General features: G+C 34.3%; 1 protein-coding gene and 1 long non-coding RNA gene across 3 annotated transcripts; both read right to left on the bottom strand.

Moving 5' to 3' along the window:
* Positions 1-195: 195 nt before the first annotated feature.
* Positions 196-25,817, bottom strand: LOC113495531 (GRB10-interacting GYF protein 2-like). Its single transcript, XM_026874287.1, is given in 28 exon segments — positions 196-528; positions 530-545; positions 692-815; positions 1,027-1,215; positions 1,497-1,620; positions 1,766-1,843; positions 2,044-2,280; positions 3,162-3,234; positions 3,779-3,891; positions 4,285-4,365; positions 5,117-5,356; positions 5,428-5,712; positions 17,115-17,219; positions 17,783-17,893; positions 18,025-18,120; positions 18,302-18,451; positions 18,669-18,827; positions 18,905-19,727; positions 19,833-20,242; positions 20,321-20,460; positions 20,757-20,863; positions 21,034-21,145; positions 21,326-21,432; positions 21,754-21,912; positions 22,143-22,294; positions 22,377-22,512; positions 22,598-22,997; positions 25,715-25,817. Coding segments are annotated over 27 exon segments (4,878 nt in total). The 5' UTR covers positions 22,939-22,997; positions 25,715-25,817; the 3' UTR covers positions 196-318.
* Positions 11,469-15,937, bottom strand: LOC113495533. Of its 2 annotated transcripts, none has more exons than XR_003400736.1 (2): positions 13,711-15,937; positions 11,469-12,079 (listed from the first exon to the last, which is right to left on the bottom strand). It is a non-coding gene; the product is annotated as an uncharacterized LOC113495533 (long non-coding RNA). The 2 variants fall into 2 exon arrangements; XR_003400735.1 differs by lacking the exon at positions 13,711-15,937 and adding an exon at positions 13,262-13,704.

Below are 25,817 nucleotides of genomic sequence, written 5' to 3'. Positions count from 1 at the left end.
TAAGATGAAATTGACGAGCCAGTAACACACCTCGATCCAACAATACTGTAGATTTTCTTAAAACTATAAAGAGTATATTTAGAGTCATTGCTTTAAATAGGAGGAACAGTATTATTGATTCGAGGTTCAAGATTTACTGTTGACTGGATAACGGAGCCTCATCACGGTGCCCGATGGATACCATCGAGCCGGCGCCGAGCCCGCCGGCCGACTCAACGAACTTTGTTGCAAGAGTAGGTGTCGACACAAGTGTTTATATCTCCGATGGGTTATCACAAGGCGAGTTATAGTGAACACGAGAGGGGCGCGGACGACAGCTCACACGGTGTCGATGTCGCCCACGTTGATGCGATCTTCTGCGGCGGTCACTGAGAATCCCAGAATGCGCGCGTCGACCTTCAGCATCTTATTCTTCTTAGTTTTTTTCCCTTTCCCTTTGACCTCCTGGTAGTCGGAGCCGGAGGTAGTGCGAGGGTTCACCGCTATGGCTGGGGAGCACAAGTCGTCTGATGGAGTCACCATCCCCACGCCGAAGTAACTTAGATCTAAAGGGAATAAAAAATGTTCAAGATTAGTAGTAGTCTTTATTTGACATTTTGATTCAGTCAGTCATTATATAACGTAGCTACTACTCCTACATACGTACGTACTATTTACTATTTAGCTTCTAATAAAACAATAGTAGCAATACCTTCTTTCTAGAAACTGGCGAGCAAAATCATTAGATTCCTTCGATTCACCCAGGTAGCATTTGACATAGTCCTTTATTTCATATGGTGATTCAATATCCTTCAGGAAACCAACGAAAGTCGGCACTGAAACAGGTAAACAATAATCAAAATAAAAAAAAACCAATGCATCTGAGTAATCAATTTACGAAAGAATACTATAACAATAACTAGTCAAATTAGTAATAATTTTAAGAGTTCTGAGTCTGGTCTTTGGAAACGAGTTCAATTTCGATATAAAAGGAAGGTATTCTGAACTTTTACGATTATTAACGTGTTTTATGAATTGAATACATACCATCAATTTTAGAGCTCCACGAAGTAAGCACTCCAGTGCACCAAGTTTCGAACTCTACGGCCGGAGAGTTCTCCTTCTTGGATGAGGTCACGAGGTTGGGCTTCTTCTTACTTTTGGCCTCAGATGACTTCTGCGAGTCCTGTTGCTTGTCCTTAGATGACTGGTTCGGGGGTGTATCCCAAAAACCTCCTTGAAACAGGGTACTCACTATTGAACTGCTAAGAGTAGATGCTACAAGGATTTACCAGATGGCAAAATACTTCTCTATTGCCAGGTTAGCGGTGTCGGAAAAATAGGATTATACACATACTTATTTGAGTCAATAAAAATAATAAGCATAGAATAGCATAGAGAATAGAATCTAAGACTTAATGATTTTTTTCAATATTAAAAATAGTTGATTTGTACTGATAATTATGTGTAACTTATGATATTGAATTTGTTATGACGTTGTAATAAATACAAACTACCTCCGTTGTGAGTGTTGGCCCAAGGAGCATGGTTTATCTGCGGCTGCGGAGAGTCTGCTTCTTCAATCATTTTGGTGGCTGCGGCGACCGCTGCCGCCACAGCTGCTTGCTTGCGCGTCTCAGCCTGTGTATTATTATTTGTTTTAAATCAACCACTTTTATCGACCTACTACTGGGTTCTATGATCGGTTTCCATACTTAGGGTGTCAATGCCCAAAGTCGTAAGGTCTGTCCAATTTGTAACTGTATACTATAATGGCAATATTTACCTGAATCTCAGTTAAAGTCGGAGCTTGAGTTTGGTTGGAACCCTTCTTCTTTGCCCAACCCAAACCTGCTTGCATTTCCTGTTAACAACAGAACAACATCAGTCATCATTTTGTATAACTAAGAAACTCGAGGGCTCTTCAGAATTGATAGTGTACCCAAATCATTTAAACAAGTGAGCTGAGACAAGATGTATGTGTAACCTTGCCTGTCTTTTAAAATCTAAAATAGGGTTATATGACTAGGTATCATTTGATAACTGTTTCAATAGTAATCGAACCTGTTCCCTAGCCAATGCCGCGGCTTGCTGTTGTGCGATGATCTGCATCATCTGCTGCTGTTCCTTCATCTGTTCTAACTTCTTCTCGCGTTCAAGCCGCTGTATCTCGGCGAGCGTGAGCCCGTCCCGGTTTGTGGCCTGCATCGCTTGGTTGGAAACAGCTGACCACGGAGCTTTCTTCACAACAGATTCTGACACCTGACGCTGCTGTTGTTGCTGCAGTTGGATCTGTTGCTCCTGTAATATAATTTTAGGATTAATTATTTAAATAAACAAATTGTAAAATAAAAGCAGATACCCATTATTCTAAGAAAGTTATATGTACATATTGGTAAATACTGCTAAGTCTTACAGTATAATACTTGTTTATAAGTAAAGCCTAAATACGTGGCATTAATGGTTAATATTATATATGTACTAATAAAATAAAAAAGCTGTTTGCATTAAATTCGATTGTAAATTTAATACAACTCGGATTAAATAGTTTTGCAAAAGCACCGGTTACAAATATACATAAAATTAAATTCAGTGATTTAATGGCGATTTTAAGTTATACAAAAATAAAGGTTTTTACATTTTAAATGGGTATAATACTCAAAACACCTTACTTAGAAGAAAAAGAGAATGGCCCATATTTAAAACCTTTAGCCATATTGCAATTCTTACACGTTATTTTAACTACAGATACACAATGTTGAATTTAATTTAAAACTAGCGCACTCGTAAACCACAGATAATGTGTATATATTAACTCAAGTAAAATGCAAAAACAGTATAATTTCAGTATATATTCATATTCTTGTTACTTGAAATTACTTAACTATACCAATTTACCAGCGTAAATACATGTTAGCAGTTCTACTCTTCAAAAAGCTGCGGAATGATGATCACAATATTGTAGCTTTCTGAAAACTAAATTGGAAACATACCATAACTAGGTCAGGATAGATGTATTGCTACATAGCGAAATGCAGACAATGATTCATATACAATCGATCGAATTCGAAGAAAATGTTAATAAAACAAAGCCCAAGACAGGAGGATTGTATTAGAGAACATTCGAGATGAAGCCGGCTGTCCTTAAATGAGATGACAAGGGCGCAATATAATGTACACACCTGTTGTTTTTTTACTGTCTCAGCCTGTTTTTTCTTCTTATCTTCGTCGGCAGTAAACTTTTCTTCTTCTTTCCTGTGAATACATACAATCGACTCCATCAAACAAATGACTAGTCAAACCTAGCAGAGTAAGCCTAAGTCATGTAACTGAAGAATTTTAGAACAATTAAGTCAAAGAGAAAATATTTAAAATATTTAAATTGAATAATACGTACCTTAAGGTCGTATGTTAGTATATTAAATTGATTTCACACTATTATATTTGCACTAACACTAATATTAAAGTACAACACTGGTATTAGAAAACAATTTACGTTCGCACTCGATTGAGCATCGAACGCACAAATAATGTGCAGGTCATGCGTGCGAGGGATTCACTGTCACACATTCGACTGTGCATTGATTGGGTCCCGGCTCGCTACCGATAACTCTAAGCGATGAAGCTAAGGTATTTAATGTAAAACGTTAGTCGTGTTAGATGTCGAATCATATTTTATTAGTCTAATAAACCTTAAAACTATTGCTATATTTCAATGTTCTACAACTAATATATGTTCGGCTATATATAAAGCGTGTTAGCATCTGGATGGTTCCATTTTATTGTAACTGACGCTGACCTCTTACGCTCCGCCTCCTCTGCGATGCGGGCTTCCTCAGCCTTCTTCTTATTATCCTTGCTGGAACTTTTCTCTGAACCCTTCACGATCGTAAATCCTTCTTTGATCCACTCCTATACACATACCAAATGAGAAAATAATGAACAAAAATAGAGTCAATCATAACAAGGCATGTTCTCTAAGAAGTCTCAGTCAATGAAAAGCTGTCTCAAACAAATAAGCTAAGCGGATTGCAGTACCAATTACAAAACAGTCAAATGGCATTCAATAACAAGGTCTACTTCAAAATAAAAAGTAGCTGTATATAGGAACATAATAACGAGCTTTATTTCAGTCATATTCTAGCTTTATGAAAAATAATAAGGAACAAGTTGCCTCAAAATGAAAACTAGCTAATTCTTCGTTATTTAAGCATATTTGATGATGTCTCGAAGTCTTGTGTTCTTGCTTATGTGTTTACTATATTGGAGAAGCAATGAACTTAACTTATTCTAAAATCAGTTTACCTTTTTTTCTTTTTCCAAGTCCTTCTTGTTTGATTTATCTTCTTTCTTGTTCTTGGATGGGGATGGTTCCTGTGATCTTTTCTGTTAAAATATTTTATATTAAACACTTACAAATCAATCATGGCCAGAGCGCTATTATAAATTTCCAACTGTCACTTTATTCAAGCAGCATATGTAAAGCAGATACATTTACTAAAGCATTGCCATGATCATTGGCTCAATTGAGTAATTGTGCTCGTTAAAGTAGCAGAAAACTTCAAGACGGGAAGTCATCAATATACTATACATCGATACAGTATCATGAAAATAAAACAATACACTACTAACAACGAAGACCATTTAATATACGATTTGCTAAAAACAAATATCAAGTACGCGTGTACGAGGTACTCACGTGATTCGAAGATTTGTTTAAGAGTTTGCTTGCTCAGATAGAAAGCGGGATCGAACCCGGTCAAAAAAAAAAACATAAAATGTCATGATAATTCCACGAGTCGGTAAAATCAACGACAACGTAATAAAAAAATATATTAAAGCACTAAGCACTATTTAATTCGTTATAACGATCACAGTCTGGTTAATAAATGATCGAATTCTACATCCGACCGGGAAAGCACGCTGCTACAATAAAATTGCAAAGTAGTGATAATTTTTCAGTTACAAATACCTTGTTTTATAAATACTCCCTAATTAATGATAGGCCGCAATTTGTTAAGCTTACGAGGAATTGATCGGTTTATTCATTAAACTTTATGCATATCAAAAACATTACGCCAAGTTTGAGCTTAACTTAGACGTGGCATAAATTATGATTTGGAATAACTAAACTTACCTCTGCCTTGAATAAATCATCCTCTTTTGTCTTAATCTCAGCGAGTTCTTCTTTCTTGTCATCTTTCGTCTTCTTGGTCTTAGTCTTAGTAGAGTTGTCCTTGGCTTTAGCAGACTTTTCGGTTTCCTTGACCTGCTTGGTAGGCTTCGTTTCTGCCGCGATCTTAGCCTGCGACGACGCCTTCGTTACGTTGATTTCATTGGCGGTCTGCTCTTGCTTCGAAGTTTTATCGGATTTAGTCTGTATAAAAATAAAAATGTTTTAAGCCTTATATCTTTAAAGAGAAAGGTTTTATTAAGACTTATGATTACCTGGAGCTCGGCCTCTATTTCTGCCACGCTCACGCTGCCAGTCAACATATCTTTTTGTATGAGTTTGTGCAGTTCTTCCATGTTTGGAGTAGCGTTGACTTGTGTTGTGAAGCAGTCTTCGGGCATAGAAGCTTGTGCGGCAGGTCCTGGCAGGTCGGGGATGAAGGGCTGCGGCGGCGGCGCCAGGCCCTGTGACGCTCGCAACTGAGCCAGTATCTGGTCTTCTGTCTTCATCTCCTTAGTTATGTCTTCACTTAGCAGAGAATTGGAACTGATGGCTGAAGGCTGAAATTTATTGGCATTCCTCATAGATAAATAAATATTTAATAGTCAATTGTTAATTTAATCGTTAGATAGTATTTATTAGAGAATTTATTTTTTATGCTGAATGAATATGGTATATAAAACAATTAAGTTATCCCTCGTCTTTCTACCTCTGATACATACTATCCAACGATTGTGTATTCGACCCTGACCAGAATAATCCGTTAGTATACTGCTGCTACAAAAACTACTTTTGTTAACTGTTGCATACAAGTCAATTTCTGAATGCTAAGTGAGTTTTTAATAACAATTTTAGTGGTTGTTAAAAAACTTAAGGTAAGGGTTTACTTAAAAAATACAAGACTAACTACAGCATTCAAAAATGTTGAAATAATGACGTACATTAAATATAAATAGCAATAACACGCAAAATAAAAAATATTTTACCCTTTGATATATATATTGATAATAAAAGTTTGCCATGTGTGTTCGTGTAATGAAAATGTATCAATACATACTATTATTACCTAAAATACAGATACCGCTCATAAACCAATTCCGATAGTTTAAGCAAAACTTAAGCATTGTATACTTTCTTTAAGTAAATGAAACTAATCAGTACATAATGCCCTAACAATATTTTCAACATAAGAATTTTCTAAATTGAACTGTACTCAGATTATTTTAACCGGGGTATGTTTAATGCCGACGGGCATAACAGTTGTGGTAGATTTAATCAGTGTATGTGGTATTGTCGCAAAGCACTTTCTCTATATTGATCACATAACAAAGAGCTTAACAACGATGCTTTGGGCCTCATGAAATAAACATACATGGAAATATTATAAACTACGTTATCTTACATACATATATATACCTTCACCCACAATAACCAACACCGAGAAACAGGATTCTATAGTGATGTCTAAAAATCACTATAGAATCAAATGGGACATCACAGTGGACAATAATATGGAAATGTATGCTTGCCCGATTGATTGAAGTTTGCAAAGCACGTCAAGCAGTTGAAATGGCCGGTTCGAACATCTTGCGGTATGCGGACGCCAGCTGCACTATTGTTGGGCGAAGCGAAGTAAGCAAAGGGGTCTGTCTACAATTCCTTTTCTTTTGGTAATATAAAGAGTTTTACCTAGCCAGGATTATAGACGAATTTATAGCTGAAGGCTTTTATAATCGCTTTTTAAACATGTCGGCAAAAGGAGCGCATTTGTTATAAAATTTACTTAGTGTGTTTTAATTTCATTATTTTGCCATATGATAAATAAATAATTGCCGAAGCACGACCACTTTCCTAAATCTGACTATTGCTAGATGACTAAGTAGGGGCGTACGGGTGTTATAAAGATTATCCAAATAAAATGTGCGAGAAATGCATGTGGCAAAGCTCAGTTGGGTGTAATTGACGCTTATGCATACAAGTGGAATCATAACGGCATCCTACAAAGTATTGTGCACTACTCAAGTAGAGTATTATTCAATCAGCCTGTCAGTTTGAAAGAACGTCAGAGCCATTATTCTATAACAGGCTGTTAGGAATCACACGTTTTATGTTTCAACACTACCTACCGGATGAAGTGGTTTTAAAATTGACTAGATTACTTTGATAACGCATGACATTAAGAATTGCCCGTTTTATATAATTTTATATTTTTTAAATAGTAAATAGTTTGCATTAATTTCGATTTTCCAAAAAAGTTTTTATAAAGATTGTTATGGGAATACTTGATAGTTATCACAATTAATTTTCTCAGCCATTAAACAAATGGAAAATGAGAAATAATCTATTATAAGAGACAGAAATTATTTTTGCAGGGAGGCAGTATTTAAAAGCAAACTTTGTGAGAGCTTTTAATCAATAAAGGTAACAAACAGATCAACAGATAATAGTTTAACGTGTAGACACAATGGTGTGCACAACATTACACACTATAATATCCGCACAAAAATACAGTATAAACTTAACTAACAAACTCCTACTTAAAAATTTTTGGTGGTAACTTAAATATACGTGCCTATTAGGTATATTAAACGGTTTATGACATTAATATACCTATTCCATAGATATTTGGTGCATCAACAATAAATTGTTACTTTTATACCTCATGCCTGTATCTAAACTTTTTATAATCACATCAGTCTTTCTAGTAAACAGCCAGAATAGATAAATTCGTAGACAAACTTAACTATCTTAGTAACTAATATTTAACTTTATAATAGAAACACGTTTAAACTAACCACATTTGCCAAAAATATAATAACAACAGTGTCAATCTGGTTGGCCAAGTATAAGCGGTGTTTGCATCCTATTGCTAACACCGGCACTGGGCTTGAGGCCGGGTAGTTTATCCAAAATATCAAATCAGCAATTAGCAATTAGCTAACTTGAGAAGTCATGTCAGGCATGATACAAAAGACATCTTTCTGAGTTTGCAATAAGCCTGAGTTAAAGGCCATATTCATAAGGCGCGACGTGGACAAACGGGTCAAGTGCAATGTTTCATTGGTTGGCACTTAACTTGTCCAGTTAACCGCAGTCACGACTGTCCGGCGGACTCATTAAAAGTCGTCTGCTCAGCTATATTTACTTTTGTATTGATATAAAAGGGCACGACGATTGCAACTTGTGCCCAGAATCGATTAAACTTCTTATTTAATCACAGGAAATTAGCATAGCGAATTGAGAAATCAAATGTTAGTTAGTATATCTTCTTGCTTTAGCTCAGCGTTAGTCAAAATGAAAAAATAAATATAAAATTAATCTATAAGAAATAGCTGTGGCAAATCAAAATTCCGCGTTTTAATAGATGGGCATCTGAGGTATTTTTATTAATACCAACAAAAACAACCAAGTTCCCTACATGAGTACAACTAAAAAAAAAAGAAAAAAAAAGAAGAAAAAAGCAAAAAAAAAACTATGTCTACCTTAATATTACAACAGAAAAATAACTTGTTTTGAGACTTCAATGATTTCTACGTTTTTCGTAAATATTTAATTTTATGAACGGTTTATTAATATTAAATGATCGTTGAATTGTGGACTAAATTTTCTCAACTTACTTCATTCTGTAATAACTCTTAGATGAAAAATAGATTGATAAAAATGAGTGTAATAAGTTTTCTACCAAAATTCGTCTCCCTTTTCAAAGTCAATTAATATCAATTATCTTATTTTATTTTATCTGCTATTTTAATTGAATCAACTTTTATTTCTATAAGTCTGGAATTTAGTTAATTTAGTTAGAAGTAGTAAAATGAATAACAATGAAATAATTCATTCTGAAAATGGCATGTACATATAATTTATTAAATGGACTCAGTTCGATGAATTTTCAATTCGTGAAACGTGAAAGTATTTAATATTTTTTTGGAAAAATAAAAAATTGCTGCAATCAAATTTAATTTTTAACTTCATAGCTACAAGATTTAAATATTAGATTGTCTTTGTAAAAACATCGTAACTCACTTTTGGCCTCTTTAGTCGCAATTGACTACTTTCAAATCCATTACAAATATTTGCAAAAAAGTAGAAATCATCAGTATTTTATAAAAAATCACAAGATTGTATCATCATTATAATCAGTACACCTATACTAGATTACAAGTCCACGATGCTCAATCATCAACTTACAACTAAAAAAAATATCGAAATTAAATCTATATTAAAAGCAATAAAAAAATGTTAACCTCTTAGTGTGCACTCAAATACCGAATAGCAGTAATACAGACAAAATGAACCTTTGATTCGTCACCGCCACCATGCTTTCTATAGAGCTTACATAATAATCAGATCACACTAACTTACACTTAAAATCGGTAGGCTTAGAGCCTATTTCTTTTGTTTATTTTAAGTTAAATTACAAGAACTAAAACCAACTTGTGGATAACTTATAAACAATTGTGTGCAACTATATTTATAATCAATAAAATTATAATGGCTGTTTAACCACGCGCCTTTTCGGGGTCATCCGACTAGTTTTCGAGTAAATAGTGGCGCTATATCATGAGCTGACGCGGTGGGGGCAGTCTCGTATAGCATGGAAATACTAGAACGATACAACCGTCATCACGTCAGACTACTATCTAGTCTGAAAGAAGTCGGACGATTCAAAAACAGGCGTGAGTAAAAACCGGCGAATTTTTAAACAATAATGATTTCGCCTGACGATATTAATTTTACAAATATATGTAAAAGTAAGGGAGAGGGCGTCTCAAAAAAAAAGTAGCTTCTTCAGTAAAATTTTATACTCAGTTCAACTGTGGGTCCGCATTAAGTGAAAAAATCAGTTTCGTTTATTTTAATTATCCCGCATTATCTTAATTTTGCCTACAAGTGAGAAACTGAACTAGTTAATATTTTCTAGGTTATTTGAACGAAAGACAAACAAAAATGCGTGAAATTCTGTGTGGTAATAATATCGTTATTAAGTTTCACACGCAAACTATCAAGAAATAGGGAAATTAAAGACCGGAATAATTAAATTTCTACGCCCATTTTAAGTCAGTCATCAAAGGATGCAATGATGATGATGAGATTCACGAAATGCAACTTAACGTGTGAACTGCCCTCTTCCCTACAAGCTAGATAATTTGTGATACTAAATCATGCAAGAATCTCTTGAAGTCATCTTCATTTTTCCCTGTGGTTTTTTCGCCAGTCTCAAAAACAGCCTGAAACCACATATCTCACTTAACAATATTGTCGTACTATTTACTTATTATGAGACGCACATACACTTCTCATATATTCGATGTGCAATTCTGGCATTTAGTACAATCAAAGTAGTTTTGGAGGAGTTGTTTGCAATTCGGGCAAAAAGCTTTGCAATTTTAAATACCACCAGTGCCACCAAAACCGAATAGGTTCTAATGATTATTTGACGGCTTTTATTTCCCTGATTAAAAGTATGGATAGAATATGTACAAATTTTGAATATTCTATTAAAACAAGTCCATGAATAAATAATATAATCATAAATTATGAGATTCTGTCATTCATAGAAACTAAACGTATATTCCTGCCAATTCCTTTAAAAATATCCGATACAGAGGCCAAGAAGGCAGGGTAGATGTAATAGAATAAGATTTCAGCATTTGATTTAGATCTTAGCTGATATCATCTAGTAATTTAGGGATTTTGGTCGGACCGAATTCTATAGTTTCTACAAGACTAATGAGAATAATGTTGAACGAAGCAAGGAATAACCATAATATGCGGAGACTCCAGTCTAACAAATGAAAAAGTCATTGCAACGCGTAAAAAAATAAGTCTTAATGGAGTGACCACAGACTAGGTCTTTGAAAATTTGAATTTTGCCTCTGACAATGGTATTGCGAAAGGGAAACTTAACTCATCACCAACTGTTACTAAAATGCAGTTCTTACTGAAACCATGAGTTACGTTACCATTCTTTTTTATGTATAACATGCGAGGGGATTGTTTTTTTTTATGAGAAGTGTATGTCAAGAGGAATCATGAATGACAAGTCCTGTACATTTAAACATTATATATAGTGTTTTGTACAAAATACAATAAATTAATTGTTTAAGCATAGCTGTGCTGTAACAGCATCGTGCTTTACTATTATGTTGTAAAAATGCTACGAAAAAGAAATCACATGATCTCATTAACGTTAACCATACCTAGAAGAAAATCATTACAAGTTCAGTTTTAAGGGATATACATTTTTATTTTGTAATTTTAATCTTCTTAATTTTTTATTATTGCTTGCGTAGATGTCTTATCTATACATACAGACACGTGTACCAAATCGTTGACGAACCATTCAGTTGGCTAAAATCGTGTATTGATGTTACCGAAGCCAAGGATATAGTTTACATATTAAAGCAATTATTTTGTTTAATAATTATGGTACCGAGGCCAACCACCTCCGAGATACCTTTAACAAACAGACATAATATATCATTATTAGATTTAAAGCCTGTTTGTTGCTGTTGCTTTGTTATGACAATCCTCCCGATAGTTCTGCCACTTAATAAATATAGAATTTTTCTATATAGAAAATATCTTATAACTGGTGGTCTTTTTTAACACCCTTTGTATCGCTCACTTAGTTCGGTGATCAATAACATACAACTTACATTTAATTTAGAGCGTGTCACTTCGAATGCTGACATAAAATACACTTATTTAATTACAGTCAGTTGCAGTGATTGCCATTTAATAAAGAAATGTTACGAAGTTTGCCTAAAGAATAATAGTCTATAAATTGTTGCTTCGGTTTACCGCCAACTTATATTATAATTATTATACTGTTTATATTGTAGAAGGTATCTCGGAGAGCCGTTCTGTTGCTGACGTTCATCAAAGCCTCAGTGCGGAGATGACGACTGCCATTTACATTCGATGCTGTTGGCAAAAATACGCACATTGGTCCCACTGTGTATGTTATTATATTACTAAGTTTAACTTAGTAATATTTTACTACACATGGCAAGGGTTTATGCGATGCAAATAACTTCTACATAATTAAGTATAATAATATATACAGGACGTATTTCATAAACATCACATACTATAATTCTTTGGGAATAGTTTGATCCAGTATTGTTTATACATATAAAAAGTTCTGATTGATTTGCACGATGTATTTTATCAATCAATTGCATGGAAGGACAATCAACAACCAGTTTAAGTCTATTGACTAAATTAAATGTATCACATTTGAGAACGAATAGTTAAATTAAAGGAACCGTTTTAAATATCAACATTTAACAGTATTAATATTTTCAAAATAAATCCTGTATATTTTTTATGCAGATACACATAATTATTTCTAAGTACATAAAGGTGTCATTATATAATTCTGTCTACAAAGTAATGGGTATCAATGGCACTATGGTTCAACGCTCCCATTCCAGATATTTATATCATGCATTGAACCTTAGAAGTCTCAAAGGTATATAATTATAAGATTTGACAATGCCTCCATATAAGAATAAAATGTCAAAGAAATATGAACGAGTTCAGAAAAGAAATATATAAGAGTGTAGGCCTAATATACATTTCAGACTAGTCTTAACTGGATGCTGATAAGATATATGCATCTTAGAGGAGAAGACAGGCAGAGCATCTCAAAATGACAGAGCACTGAAAATTTAAAATGTTCTTAGACCACACACAGTTAAGTTCCAGTGTAGTAGGGTCCAAATCAAAGCAAATCCATACCCACAACGAAAAATAGAAAGAAGGTATTAGAAAACCTTTCGTTTCCATGCAAAAAAATAGAAATTTCAACGAATACTGTTTACGGATACGGGTTCGACCCTAATGAAATTGTATTAATTCATCGAAAAAAATAACTCAACAAATTAATGTTTAGCAATAATTATCAAACTATTTATAATTCGTTCACAAACTTCCTTGGTGTTTGGTGCATTATGGCTTGGGATAATGTATACATGTCTTACAAATATTTTTGAAAGACCGTAACTGATTTCTGATTATTTTAATAATTTTGAGATTGAATAATACATATTATTACATAAAATGTATTTAATAACATGGTTTGACAATAAAGTGTCACCCTACCTGAGGTTCTCAACGCAGTCATTGATTTACCAATTTATGAAGACTGATAAATCGGACTAAGTCACCGCCCTTTCAATGATCTTGTACTCAATTAGTCGCCGAGCCCATACAGGAACTCGTGTCGTCCCCACACACGGCCAGTGTACACTACAATAATTTTATCTGATCTAGGCATCGCACTGCAACAATGTTCACGCGTCGCCTCTAGCGCAGACAAGATTTTCTTCCTGATCAAGGCCGAATTAGTGTACGCAGATTATTCGTAGTAAACTCGTATTCTTGCATATCTATCTACCTACTTTCCTTAGCATTCACAATAATACAGAGTTTTCATATACTGCTGATAAAAATAAACCATGAAAAATTAACATCTTTCAAAAACTAAGTTGGTGTTTTTTATAAAATTATATGACTACAATTAACATATCAAAATTTGATTCATATCTTACAACTTCTCACGATTCCCTGACTGCCATCCCTTGGGGCAAATTGTGTAAATAATGAAACAGTAAAATTTAGGTGTCATCAATGCGTCACATAAAATGACAATCTTTAAGGCCGTGGTTGATCTATCTGACCCATATAGATTTAAGACACATTTGTGCTACATAATTTTAAATTGTTAAACATTGTATATAACATACATAGTACACTATTTATCAAATAAAACAACCATTATATAACCTGACCTTATTGAACCTGTATGTAGGCAGTTAAGCTCTCGAATTTTACATACCTGATATAACTAAGGCTGGAATTTAAAACTGGCGGGACGAATAGGTTATTGACAACTGTCTAGTTAACATTACATATAATTTGGCCGCATATTTATCTCGGAGTTTGAAATAAATTAATAGAATTACAATATTTAGTGAAAATGTGTTCTAATTACAAAGCAGGCAGTTCAATATTTTCCCACTAAAAGAATGCGTTCCTGATGTTTAATGAGTGCTGACTTATATTCACGCGATGGCCAATATTGTTCATTTGTCACTATTTTAAAATAGAGCATCCAATTGTATCTCCCATACTTAAAAGTTGAATAACACTTAAACTTTATAACGTTGCAAAGAAATTCATAGCAACTATTATTTTCACAAACCAATTGAAATTTAAACAGGACTGGCCTTCTAAAACATTTAATACGTATTCTAGGGCAATGCCAAAAACCATATATTATAGACTTACAGGACCATATACTCAAATAATACTGTTCGTACTATCGTAATTAGCAAATGAAGTCGTACCGCTTACGATCGACCAGGAACGCATTCTTTCATCGGTCTAAAATAAAACTAAAAAGCATTTGAAGGAATCATGAAGTGATATATATTAGACTAGCCAGTTTAATTACAAGGTAGAATGATATTGTATTGTTTAAGCTTCCATAACGCTGGAAGCATACTTTATCGACTTGAAAAAGAGGTCGGCACAGCCCACACCATACAGCTGATACAGCTAGGTCGCCAAATGCTGGTCACCGCTACGTATATAATACTAAGAACGGCATCAATTATGCGCTGAAAGGAGGGGTGAGCGAGGCGAGCATAGAGAATGAGACATAAGCAGGGATACGCAAGTGCGAGGACGATATGTAGGAATTAAGGGAAGTGCAAGTCCACCCCACCGAAGCACCTCACTGCGATTCGTTAGTTTGCCCCGAGGCGAGACTTCTATGCATTGATTTAGGATGTTTTAAAATATTATACTGAACAGCTCGAGTTTATGCGATGACAATCTCTCTCCTTAAGGATGAAAACGTAGAACTAATTATCTCTAATTGTACAATAACTAACATTAATGAATTAAAGTATGTGTGACACCATTTACATTTTAGTAGTATGTTTTTTTTAATATTTCTAGCAATCCTTTTCTTTATCGACCATCTTTTTGTTCATCGACCCCCAACCTTTTCTTTATATTTTGCCTTCATATTTTTGTTGACTGTAAATAGCAAATTCATTACCTTCCTGACTGCAAGATTTAAGTAATTTTGAGTTTTATGACATATTAAATGTAAGCGTGATTAATTATAGTTAGAAAGCTAGCTATAATAGTGCCCTATTAACAACCCAAGTCATGCTTTTAACCTACTTCACATACAAATATGCATATTGGGAATTAATGAATTTCCATAGTGATCTTTCTTAATTTTCAACCTTAACCCATGGATAACTATACTCACTTTATAACAGTAAGAACAACATTTGGCAAATGCCAGAGTGACGTTAATGTTTATTTGAATAATACTTAATATTCCATTTCACACGACGCAAAAGGCCGACATTTTGCTGTGTCATTAAATAAGGCTTGTAGAAGGAATTTTCAACAAAAACAAGGCGGTTAACAATAAGGTGCGAATAATGTAAACACAGACAATCTGATGGGAAAAACTATGATGTCTTTTATTATGATGATTAAAGCAATATCTACTGCACATAATTTACAAATACAAACAGATAAGGGATACTTAGATGTTAAATTCCCCAATTTCATTCCTTATTACACTAAACGGGATAAATTGGGAAAAAGGGGTCTCAGCCATGAGAACATGGTGATACAGCAGACTCAATTTAAATTATAATGTGTTATTGGTAGTGGTTATTACTTTTATCAATGTGTATTGATTAAAATATTTAAAATATATTTTTTAAGTATGTTATTCATGATTCCTTTAATTTAAAAAACTACGACATTTAATTTAAAAATCTGTAAATCATTATAAATTATTTGTTATACTCTTACAAATGATATGTTTCTTAATTTTTGAAGAAATTAAATGTGGTAATTTTTGGATAGGTGACTCAACTAGAAAGGTAGGTAGTAGAAATAAGAATGATCACAAGATGCACATGAAAAAACAACAGATCCTCATAACAAGGCACATAATGTAGCATCACAAATTTACAAATTCAAAAAGGTAAACATTATCAGTTTTTTAAATTAATTAATGAAAAAAACTTTTTCTTCATAACTGTCACCTTTTCAAATTGTAAATCAAGCTAGTCGACGAGGCATATTTTAATCATTCATTATAATGGAAATGATGTCTTTAATCATTGTATTGTGCAGTTAGTACATTGGAATAACTTCCAAATAGTGCCAAAATGAAGGGATTATATGCTTAGCTCGTTCTGCGCAATGCAACAAGAAGTTTATTTTATATCTAGACACATCTAAAGGCAAAAGTATTGTGACTGTATTTCTTTTAGTTTTTTTTATGATATTTGAGTTACGTAAAGAATCAACCACTTATTTTAGTTCAGGTTTATCTAATAGAAGATATAATATGGGGTCGCATTCTATTAACGCGGCAAACAACTACAATATAAGCAGTTCCTCCACGTTCAGGGAGTACTTTCTCAGGGCTGATCGTGGTGAAAAAGCACTGAACACAACAATGAACAGAGCTGAACAAATGTAGTGAACCATTAAGTTTTGACGCAGACTCTTCTAAATGACAATGCAGCGGAAAAAGGCCTAATTTCCCTAAAAAATAATTTAAAGACATTTGGCTTATTGTCTACATAAGTAATCATAATTTTTACAATCCATTTGAGAAGTCAATAATTGCACGTGTTACGCAAAGCGGCGTATGCGCATACTATTACCTGTCGCCTACGCGGAACAAGACTTACTGTAAGACTGTATTTTTAAATGAATACTTGTTTATTCTTTAGCATAATTAGTTTACGTATACATCAAAAATATTGCTATTTTTAAAAGTAGAGATGCGAAAGTGGCCTTTTGCCTCATACTGTCCCCATATTGAAAACTTTAAAAGTGTTTCGTTATTAAAAGAAATGCAATCACAATTTATAATTTTCTGTTTGAGATACTACATAGAACATACCTGTTGCTCCCAAAAGTAAATTGGTAAGTTGTTGACTTCTGGACGGGTCAGTGGCTGTTGCATCCATACATCAGATGATGAGGAGGGCTGGCCCCACAGTGTGTCCTGAAATATAATTGTTTAGTAAGGGTTTGTGGTTACTAGTAAGTGATGATTACATTTGTTAAGTTGTTGTTCTTCCTCGCCCTACCCTTATGTCAAAATGTCGGATGGTAAAATACCTTTTGTTAAAAAAAAGAAGATAAAAAAGTATGTGCATTGGTGGGGGCGACACTTAATTTTAATATACTACGATTACTCTACACTAAGTAAATGTATAAATTGGACTGCAGGGGAAATCATAGAACTTCATTAATTGCAGCAAAATGAAGAAAACTGTAAATAGGTTGAACCTGTCGCCCTGGTCTACTACTACTACTACTAATACTACTACTACTACTACTACTACTACTACTACTACTACTAACTACTACAGAAGACAGAAGTGCTAAGAAAAAAAAACAATTCTCACGTCAAATACAAGTTTAGATCTACACAACATTTGGACCCACTTTTACAATATACAAATACATTTAATTACTATCTGGGGACAGTGCATGCCATTGGTTTTACATACTCTATCGCAAACAAACTACATACACTTTTCTTATTTAAGAATGTGTTATTACCATTGGCTGCGGCTGACCAAATGATTGATTTGCTGTGAGTCCCACAGATCCATATTGCAAAGAGTCCATAGGTGGATTATCAGACAAATTCATGTTACCCAAATTCATCACCTAAAAATTAAGAAAACCTTATTAAAAACAAGGCGTCCATAACTAGAAAGTATTGTAAATAGTACTAACTACTGAATGAATGTTTCCTGCCTCTGAAATTGTTATAATAAGTCAGTAAAAACAATACTTACATCTAGTCTCAGTGGATTTTGTGAACTGAGCATGTTCTGATGAGCTCCCTGAGGTCGTTCGAATCCACCAGACATCGGGAAGGGCGACATCATGTTCTGTGAAAGTCAAATGGGTTGATTTTTTCGCCAGTTCGGTGCCAACTTCGGTCTAAAGCCCGCAGTTTGTTGAAGTTGAGCATATTCAAATTAAATGGGAACTCAGAAGATAACAAGTTGTTTTTTTTAATCTTAGTAAGAATTCATTCAACTTGTTGGTGTGTATTTTATTAAAACTTACCAGCTGAGCGAAGGGTACAGTAGGTCCATAGGAGCCAAGAGGTCTCATCATTGTCTCACATGCTCGGCGAACCATTAAACTAGGACTGAAGAAACCAGCTCTGTACCAGTTATACATGTCTTTTGAAGGGAATGGCCCTTGAATATTCCTCTGTAAGAACACAATTTACATGTTTTTCAAACTATTCATAACTAAAGTCTGATAAGAATAATCAAAGATATCATTTTACCAAGGTATAGAAATATCTCCTTCAATGTGTGCATAATCAGAATCAATTAACAGAGCAATACAAAAAATACAAATCATTGGCCATTGATAACCTATACCAATATATATTTTAAGGTTTAAGGGAAAATTCGAAACTTACCTCAGGATCTTCATAATACCATTGCTCGGCTAAAGCATTATCGCTATAGATTGAATTTGCAAATGGATCTTGAGATCCAGAATGTTGCATCCCATGTAGATGAAACATATTATTTTGACCACCATGGTTGGACATTGGTAAGTCGTTAGAAGATGACATCTGTTGAAAAAAATAAATTAAATAAATAATGATATATTGCTTTCTAAACAAAATACATGCAGTGATTTTTCACTTACCACTGGACTACTAGAATTTTGGCCAAATAACAATGAGGCATTACCAACATTGCTAGGCATTCCAGGCATCGCATTTCCAGTAGGAAAACGAGGCAAGTTACCAGAACCCTGAATCGATCCTGAACCCATTACGCCCATTCCAGTGGCGCCCATGGAAGCATTATTAGCCATAATATCATTTGGCAAGATCTGTTGTGGCATGCCTTGCATAGGCATTCCTATAGTAGGGCCAATAGGCAAACCTAGTGAGGCATTCAATGCAGAATTAGTTATTCCAACATTCTGAAGAACAGGTTGCATGCCTGGTGTTTGTACACGGGGACCTTGCAAGCCAGAAGGCATGTTTTGTAAGGAGCCTGTGGGCATTCGAGGAGTTTGCATAGGATAACCAGAATTCGACATTCCAGAAGGCAGATTGGGAGCTTGTATACCAGCCGGCATACCAGGCATCTGTAAGCCTGTCTGCATACCAGGTATGCCAGATTGCAAACCACCGCGCAAACCAGATGAATTCAGAACGCCTGGCTGCAAGCCAGCTGACTGATGTAAAGATTGTGTGACAGCTGTTTGACCACTTTGTTGGTTCATATGCAACTCCATATTCATTCCCTGCTCGGTTAATGCAGAATTTGACATACTCATTTGCAAGTTCAGATTTTGGGGCATTGAATTTTCCACGGAAACTAATCCTGATGACATGCCTGAACTTGAAAGGGTCATTAATGAATTAGAAGAAGATGTAAGCATGTCCTTCTCATCAAGAGTCATGCCAAATAAATTGTCTACTATGATTTCTTCAGCGGATAAGTGCGATGGATGTTCTCTGAAAACAAAAAAATACATTTAAGCAATGTTATGGATTATTATTATAAGTTGTAGAGCAAATACAATAAATGATTATAATTTAATAGCAATTATGTAGCCTTACATTTCGCCCTTATTATTTTTGTTTAAATTAGTTTGATATTGTTCCAGCTGTTTAAGTGAACCCTCATTTAACGCCGGGACGAGGTGCTGGTGCTTCTGACGAAGACTGTTGTTCGAGTTTATGATGACAGATTGGAAGTTGCTCCTCTCATCACTTGCTTCCCCTAAATTAATATCAGACCTCATGAGTGCGTCAAAAGTTTTGCTCTCAGTAAACTTATTAGATTTGAATGCACTTTGTTTGCCAGATTTGTCTTCACCTTGCGCTGTGGCATTGGCCTCCGGGGGTTCTGGTCCAGCAGCTTGTGATTCAACAGTCTCCTGTGGCGGTTGGGATGCCTCTTCTTTACTTGTGCTTGATTTATGATTTGTACTGGAAGTAGCCACGTCAGCTATTCCAATTCCAGGCTGCTGCAATTTGATTATCCATTATGACCTCAATCATAACAACCAAATTTTAAAAATATTTTTAATAGCAATGTTAAGTACCTTTTTAAATTTAAGATCACTGGCATCAAAGCGTTTTGGTGATAATTTCTTAGCCTTCTCTGAAGCCCACCATTCTTCAGAGCCTTCTTCTAATGCTTTTGGACGTGAAAAACTGCCATGAGTATGGGATCGCGTCAATGCTGTAAAACACCTCATAAATAGGTTTTCTACTAAAATAACAACAATAATGGTATTTTACTTTTTCCTTGTCTTTGTGACTAGGAATAATAAATTTATTTATGGTATAAAGATAATTTGTATGGACCTTCTTTTATTTGGAAAGAAAAAGTATAATAAAATCATATAATCAAATCCGGGGGTTTCGAGAAATACGCGTGGATAAGTGAATAAAATGTTAGTTACAATGAATTTTATTCGTGAAAGTTAGAATATTCTTAATAGGTAATGATGATGGCATCCTCAATACATCACTTACGATACGAAGCATCTTGGTGTTTTGGCAAATTAGTGTCATCATTGCTGTAGCCGTGGAATGCGCCTGACGAATCAAAAGTACCACCACATTCTGCATTTTCACCAGCCCTACATAAATAAGGTTTAGACAGATATCAATATCAAAAATCTCGCTGGTTTCCTTTCAGAAATTAAGTTCGAATCAACAGGCACTTTTCGAACTTTGTTAAAATAACATAAAGCGATAAAATTCACATTAAACTGATTGTCTATCTTAATAAAAAATAAAAACATTTTACCATTCAGGCAAGTTCTCTTCATTGTTTTGATTGTCACCTCCTACCCACGGGCGTCTATTGGAGTTCCAATTTTGTGGTCTGTCTCCACCAGATCTTTCAGACCACTCGCGATCTGTATGATAAATTGTTTACCGAGCACCCATACATTGTTTCATCGTATTATAATAGAAAAAAAATCGGGATTTGTAAATTCACTTAATTGAGCAATTTATTAACGTTAGAGAATGAAAGAATGCAACTTATCTACATGACTTGGAATCTATCAACTGATTTAATTGAAAATGTTGCATACCCCATTTTTCGTGTTGACGAGATCTGCCGGGTTCAGGTGAGCGCCACTCTTCACCTTCATCCCGAGACTGCGGCTGTCGCCAGTTAGTATTATTCCCCTGCCTTTTGCTGAAAATATTAAACAAATTAATCTTTCATTCTTATCCTGAGTAATGTAAATTACTAATTGCTTAGTAGTAGTTTAGTCATCACTACTTCTAGAAATATTGACGTCATAAAAGCTTATGATTAGATTTTAAGGTAGCAGTAAAGGATGGAATTTTTTGATTACATCACATAAGTCTGTCATGGTTGGAATGCATTGCATTAGGGATGTCTGAGAGGTCTTGAGGAATAAATCAATTGGTTCCTAAAAACCCATATCTCACTCTGTAACATGTGACAAAAGCAACTTAGTTTTTTTAATTGTTTGTTTAATAATTTACATACTTTCTAAACACTTTAGTGGACCAGTCTGTTTGATCGCCACTGTTTCTGTTACTGTTGTTGCTATTGTTGTTAGCCCAGGGTCGACTGGGGCCACTGTCATCATCTGCCCCTCCACTATAGGTTGGCATTCTCGGAGTACCCACATGCCAATTTGCTCCCCTGAAACAAAGTAATAAATGAGTAAAGCATAATATTAAAAAACACAAAAGGTTTTATTAGATTTTTTTTAAGATGATTCAAGCCATGAACTATTTTATCTAAACTTATTACTTAAAAACTAATTATTATCTCAATGTTACTATTTTGATGATACACTCTCATAATAAAAATCTCTTTCTGATCATCGTAAAGTTAATATATAATTTTGGTAGTGATGTATAGTTCCTTACCTTCCTGCAGACATTTGCCTGATATAAGACCCGCGGGTTCTTCCACGTCCATCGTTGACGATCCCGACGCCTCGACCTGAACCACGTCCTATGGTAAATCTGTCACTAGATATCATACCACCAATTGGTGGAGCAGTCCGCAAATTGTCTCTCTGTAACAATAGTATTGATATTTATCTGTTCTCGAAAGTACACTCATTGAAAGAGTGAATTTATTTTATTTCGTTTACTTACTACATCATCTTCAAATGTGTTATTTAGTGCAATTGGCTGTTTCCCGCGCTGTTGATATAATGTTTCATTATATCTCAACTCCTGCGGAGCTTCTGCATTCCTGTCATATAGTGCTAACATTTCTTCTCTTCCATACCTGGATAAATAAATACAGTTATATTCACAATAGATATGTTCAACAGACAAAAACCTAGAGATAAATAATCTTTATAGTAACAGACCTCAGCTTAGCTAGCAATATCATTGCATTTCTTTTGTTTGATGTGTTCGCTGATGCATTGGTGGATGCACTGGCGTTTGCAGTGGCCCCTCCGGACGACCCCGAAGGGCCGGACGACCCGGAAGGGCCAGACGAGGCAGCAGGGCCAGAGGAACCGGCTGAACCAGAATTTCCAGATGAACTAGGAGTGCCGGCTGTAGCGGGCGGGCCGGTTGTTCCCGAGGCGCCTGAGCTAGAGCTGGCATTCTGATCTGGGTTAGAGGATGTGCCTGAGGTGCGCTTGCTGGACATTTTGCGTAACCACTCTGGCCCAAACTTGATGGGATTGTTACGATCGCCCATTATACTTGTAGATGTCGAAAATATAGAATAAATATACGGTTAACTGCAGGCCGGAACAGCTGCAACAGAAAAATAAAATAATTTAGTTTTGTTGATTTCAGAAACTATAATGTAAACTAAGGTAAGGTAGCTTTATAACATTTATTGCTTCTAAATTATGGTGAAATTAATCATTTACTAAAAAGTATTTTTTTAGCTTGGTTTTTTCTTCCGTTGTACCTTGATAGTACTAAACCACATACTTTTTTGTACTACTATTGAAAAACGTTATCAGTTATGCAGGTAAAAGCACAAAAGAATTCGCAAAAGCTCATAGTTATAGTAAATTACATTTATCATATTCGCAGCAGTAAGCCATCATTCTACTTTTAGATATTTTGTGAGAATAAATTAACAATGTCTACAAAGTAAATAACAATCGCATATCATAATGATTATTTATATGTCTGCATTTTACGAAACCTATCATTTAAATGCTGTTTAATGGGAAGACTGTACCTCTTTGTTATCAAACCTACAAGTTATTAATCTTAATGTTTACTATCCCAGTTGAAACTTATATATCAAAAAGAAGATAATAATGAATATGAATTGTGCAGAACCCTTGAAAATTTATCATATATTTTGAATGACCTTATTGATAATTGTGAGAGGTTCCAAAGAACTTTCTTCTCAACAAGCACTTAGGAAAAGCTACGTGTAAAATTATTAATTTAATAAATAATTGAAATACTTATCAATAAATACATGATATAATACTTATATTTATATTCAATCGCTTGCTGCTCATAAATGATTGCAAAGCTGCATGAAATCGCAGATAGCCATAACTTGTCATAAAATTATCTTAAATTAGTAATAACATTATAAAGAGTAGTATGTAGGGTATAAATATTCATGAAGTACATACATATATTTTTTGTTTTCTAGTACCATTTACCATTTTGCAATTCATGTCTGAATCTGTTTTATAATAATGTGTTGTTACTATATAACCCCATTAGAAATTCGTTACCAAAGCTGTATAAATTATTGATAAAATTAGAAGAGTGAGAGAGCCTGCAATGCCTATTCGATAGCTATTGCACAATATAAGGAAACCATATTTTGCCTAAATTGCATCAGCCTTATTCTCTATGTGGATTTGAAGAAGTTAGGTGCTTGAACAGGCAAATGTACTACGTTTTTTAGTAATGTATTTTTACAAAGTTGATCCATCAAAATCTTTAGTCTGAAATGATAGATTAAGAAATTCAATGTGATGTCAGGTTCTAGAAGTTTTCTAGCCTATTTAAATTTTAAACACTTACACATTTCAATAACTCTTAATACCCAACTATGTGAATTCTGTTTTATTAATGGTGATGATACTTAACTAATGTTGATATTCTGAATGTTTGTGGCATACAATCCTTACATTAATTTTGCTTTCTGAATTTATATTTGAAAAGAACTAGTAGTGACATTTTACCAAAAACCTCTTTATATTTCCAAAGAAGGTTAATATTTAAAAATGTTTAAAAATCTGAAATTTTGTAATTGTATTGGAATTTTGCTTCTATGAGATTTGGATACCTACTTCATAGGTAACATGTTGACATCCACAATTGAGGTTATGTTATTCTTAGGTAATTGTGTGTAGTATTTAATTAATAGGATAAAATGAAATTATCTACAATATAGTTTAAGCATAACTTGTTTGTGTACCTAAACAGTGTCAAGCTTCAGAGCAAAAATTTAAGCAAAATATTTATGGACAATATATTTTTCTTTGTTTGTTTACATACTGGTAAGAAATAGAATAAATGTTCCTATGCTTTGAATCAGATCTTTACTATAGTATGTTAAATGTTGTCAGGGTTGACATGACTGAGCAATACAACCATTTGTTGTGACTGTGTTTATTTCAGAAATCAAGCAATAACCGTCTTTCTATCTTTCATGTTCAACTGATATATTATTATTGCTATACTGAAACCAATGGGTATTCATAAAGTTGTGTTGTTTTCCAACACAAATAGGTAGCACACAAAACACAGTATAGCTTAGTTAGTGGGATGATTACTCTATCAAAACATTTCATAAACATGTCAACTGCTTCTAGGAATTGCACAAAATTATAACAACCTATCAAAAAGGGTGAGAAGTAGAAGAAAAATATTGAATCCTATTACTTTTCAAAATTGTAAATATAAACATACGAGGAGCATACAGAAACTGCTTATTAAAATGAAACTTAAGATAAAAAATATTCAGGATACCTACAATTTAAACTTTCATGTTAAACTAAGTTTTGAAGTGGTAAGGAAACTTTCAAACATGTAGGCAGTCTGCTCAGCTTACCATAACATACAAAATGGTTTAGTCCGAAAACTCCAGTATTTTCAATATGATTAACGCCAAGTACGTGTTTTAACGAATAATAATGTTAACACAGGTAGGTAAGTATCTACGTAGATTAGATCAGCACCGATTTATATAAATTCACAATAGCAACAATGTGCCGCAACGACTTCAACCCAAACACAATGTTATTAGTAGAATCCAATTGTTACAAAAACACACTGATAAAACATTATACGCGAGGTGCGTATGGGACTCCAACAGATTGAAACGAAACACACAATCCAAGAGTCAAGGTGGCAGTAAGTTGAAACAGAATTTCAAACGTTTTCAATAAAAATATTTGTTTCGACAACATCTATTTGGTTTCATTTCAATATAAATATTTGATCATGACGAAATTGCATTTAGTACGGAATTGGATAATAATTACCTAAGTGCTTGAATGCTTCAATATTAAACGCACGCACGGAGACAGCAATATGGCCGACGAAACGTGAAGTGAAGTGAAGTGAGTGCAGAGTGAATAAGTTTAT

The sequence above is a fragment of the Trichoplusia ni genome, chromosome 7 (genome assembly GCF_003590095.1).
Source record: "Trichoplusia ni isolate ovarian cell line Hi5 chromosome 7, tn1, whole genome shotgun sequence".
Lineage (NCBI taxonomy): Eukaryota > Metazoa > Arthropoda > Insecta > Lepidoptera > Noctuidae > Trichoplusia > Trichoplusia ni.
Note: the sequence above shows the minus strand (reverse complement) of the source record. Positions and strands in the feature narration are given on the sequence as shown.